Source organism: Phytophthora parasitica (assembly GCF_000247585.1).
Source record: "Phytophthora parasitica INRA-310 unplaced genomic scaffold supercont2.27, whole genome shotgun sequence".
Classification (NCBI taxonomy): Eukaryota; Oomycota; class Peronosporomycetes; order Peronosporales; family Peronosporaceae; genus Phytophthora; species Phytophthora nicotianae.
In genome coordinates this window covers 498,901-501,052 of record NW_008649013.1, presented here as the reverse complement: position 1 = coordinate 501,052, position 2,152 = coordinate 498,901, and the positions used below count along the sequence as shown (strand labels likewise).

Below are 2,152 nucleotides of genomic sequence, written 5' to 3'. Positions count from 1 at the left end.
TACTTGTCCACGCGTTTGCCATCGGGTCGCTGTTCTCGCGTGTGTCGTGCGAGGACGATGTACCGCAGATGAACTTCGCCCGGGATGTTGCCTACCATTATCAGAGCATTCTCGTTAAAGTTTTGAAGTGGTTGGTAGCAAATGCTGCCAATCTGGGCACAACCCCAGCTTCTCGGCGTCACCAATACTGGCCATACGTTCTTGTCCAAATGCGGCAAGATCCTATGCGCTTTGTCGAGAGAGCAACGCAGCCGTCTCGTGAATCGAGCGTGGGCCACGAAGGACGTTCCCGCTTCGTTTCGAACGAGTGGCGCGTAGTCTACCGTCCAACCCAAGATCTTCCCGACTGTGGCAGTACAGGGATGACGCTCGGCATACACGACGTCGTTGTTCTTAAGGATGTTGTCGAACTCTTCCCGTGTGAACGGACTGAAGTAGAAGGACGGCGCGCCGTTCGGAAGCTGCACGCACCATCCATCGTCATCTCTTCGAGCGAGTACAGGCGGTTCATTAGAACGGATCTGGTCCAGGAACTCCTGGGTCTCGCGCTCCAACTGCGCCTTAACCTTGAGTTTGTCCTCGATAGCTTCTTTCAATGCGACGTTCTCACTCATCAGCGCTGCGCGCTCGACGGTCACGTGGCGGTAGGCCTCAGCAGCTGAACGAATCGTTAGCTCATCGAACGCCATTCGAGCCTCCAGTACACGGCGCTGCAGCTCCTTCTCGAGACGTCGGCGTTCCTCGACCATGTCGAGCTTTTTTTCCTTCTTTTGCTTCCGCCACCTGATCATCCGTCGACGTTGTTGCTCACGTCGCGTTTGTTCCTGCATGGCTGATTGATACAGCTCCATCGGAGACTTGCAATTCTGTCGGGTATTATTCTTTTTTGTAAAAGGTGATTGCTGGGCACTTAAAGACAAGGTAGCGGGGAGCATGGTTCGCCTTGATCGAAATAACTTGGAATGACGTGAGTTTTTTTTAGTTGCGAGAGTGAGAGTCAGTGGAGCACATCAACGTCTGGGATCACGTGGTGGAATCGTAATCACGGTATTAGATGAGGTGAGTTGAATGTTCAAGTAAGGATGACTCTGTCAACTATACTGCGTCCTCGCAATCTAGTACGTAAGTAGTGGACTGCTATTCTTTGGTACATGTTCTGGGAAGGTTGGAGTAGGGTTTTGAAACCTGAAGAACTGTAGAAGAGGGTTCCAAATATTTGATGCAGAATGTCCCGCCGGACAGCACAGTCCGATCTTGTGTGCGATTCCACATGTTACATCCTGATTTGCTTTATTGTGGGGCTGCATTCCTCTGTTTCTTCTCTGTTGTAATAGGGCTGGAGTCATCGTCTGCTCTTCTTCAGTCTGAGTTCAGGGCCTGAATCAGGCCGCAGACTGCAACATCGTTTGCTGTGGGTCATGTCACTGACATTGTCAGGTGTGGGATACTGGTTTGTGAATAACTCAAGACGGGGAAGCTGGACAAGTAGCATTCAAAGTGTGCGTTATGCTTGTTTTTGATCAGGTCACGAGTGAGAAATATACGTACTGTTAAGTTGGTTGCGTGTCAAGTAGAACACGTTTGGGGTGAGCAGTTGTATTGATGCTGCTGTGAGTGCAGTTAGAGATCATACAAGCTTTTGTAGAATATCTGCGTACGTTCCTAAGATGATCGGGTCTATCATAGACCTCTAGTTGCTTGCCACCTGTTCCGTCGCCGCGATAAAGAGGTGATGCGGTAGGAATCATTTCTATAAGCGCGCCAATGGTATTATAATACTTTGTACAGCAGCATATCCTCTACTTGCTCGGTCCTGAAGTACTCCAAACGTAGCCTACTGAGCAGCGATGCTAAATTTCTCAGTCGTGACCTACAACCATAACGCTCCTTTTGATTGCTGTTTTGACAACTTACCACTCTTGAGTAATTCAAAATCTCTCACTTGAACACGGTCCACACCAAATAAAGCTGCAGACGAGAAGGAGAAGCAGCATGATCATTTCAACCGATAGACGCCGAGTGCAGCAAATCTGAATGCAGCCCGTGGACTCCACGGTGAATGCGATCTCTGGTACACAGTAGCACATACTGCTACTTCCGCTACGTAACAGCAAGCTCTGGCCAATAATGCTGATAGCTTTCATAAGAACTC

The 2,152-nt window shown here is 49.4% G+C and overlaps 1 protein-coding gene across 1 annotated transcript; it reads right to left on the bottom strand.

Moving 5' to 3' along the window:
• Positions 1-114: 114 nt before the first annotated feature.
• Positions 115-749, bottom strand: PPTG_11642 (hypothetical protein; the record flags this gene model as incomplete). Its single annotated transcript, XM_008907763.1, has 2 exons — positions 115-144; positions 183-749. The coding sequence occupies 2 exons, from the start codon at positions 747-749 to the stop codon at positions 115-117; spliced, it is 597 nt and encodes a 198-aa protein (XP_008906011.1).
• Between the last annotated feature and the right edge of the window lie 1,403 nt (positions 750-2,152).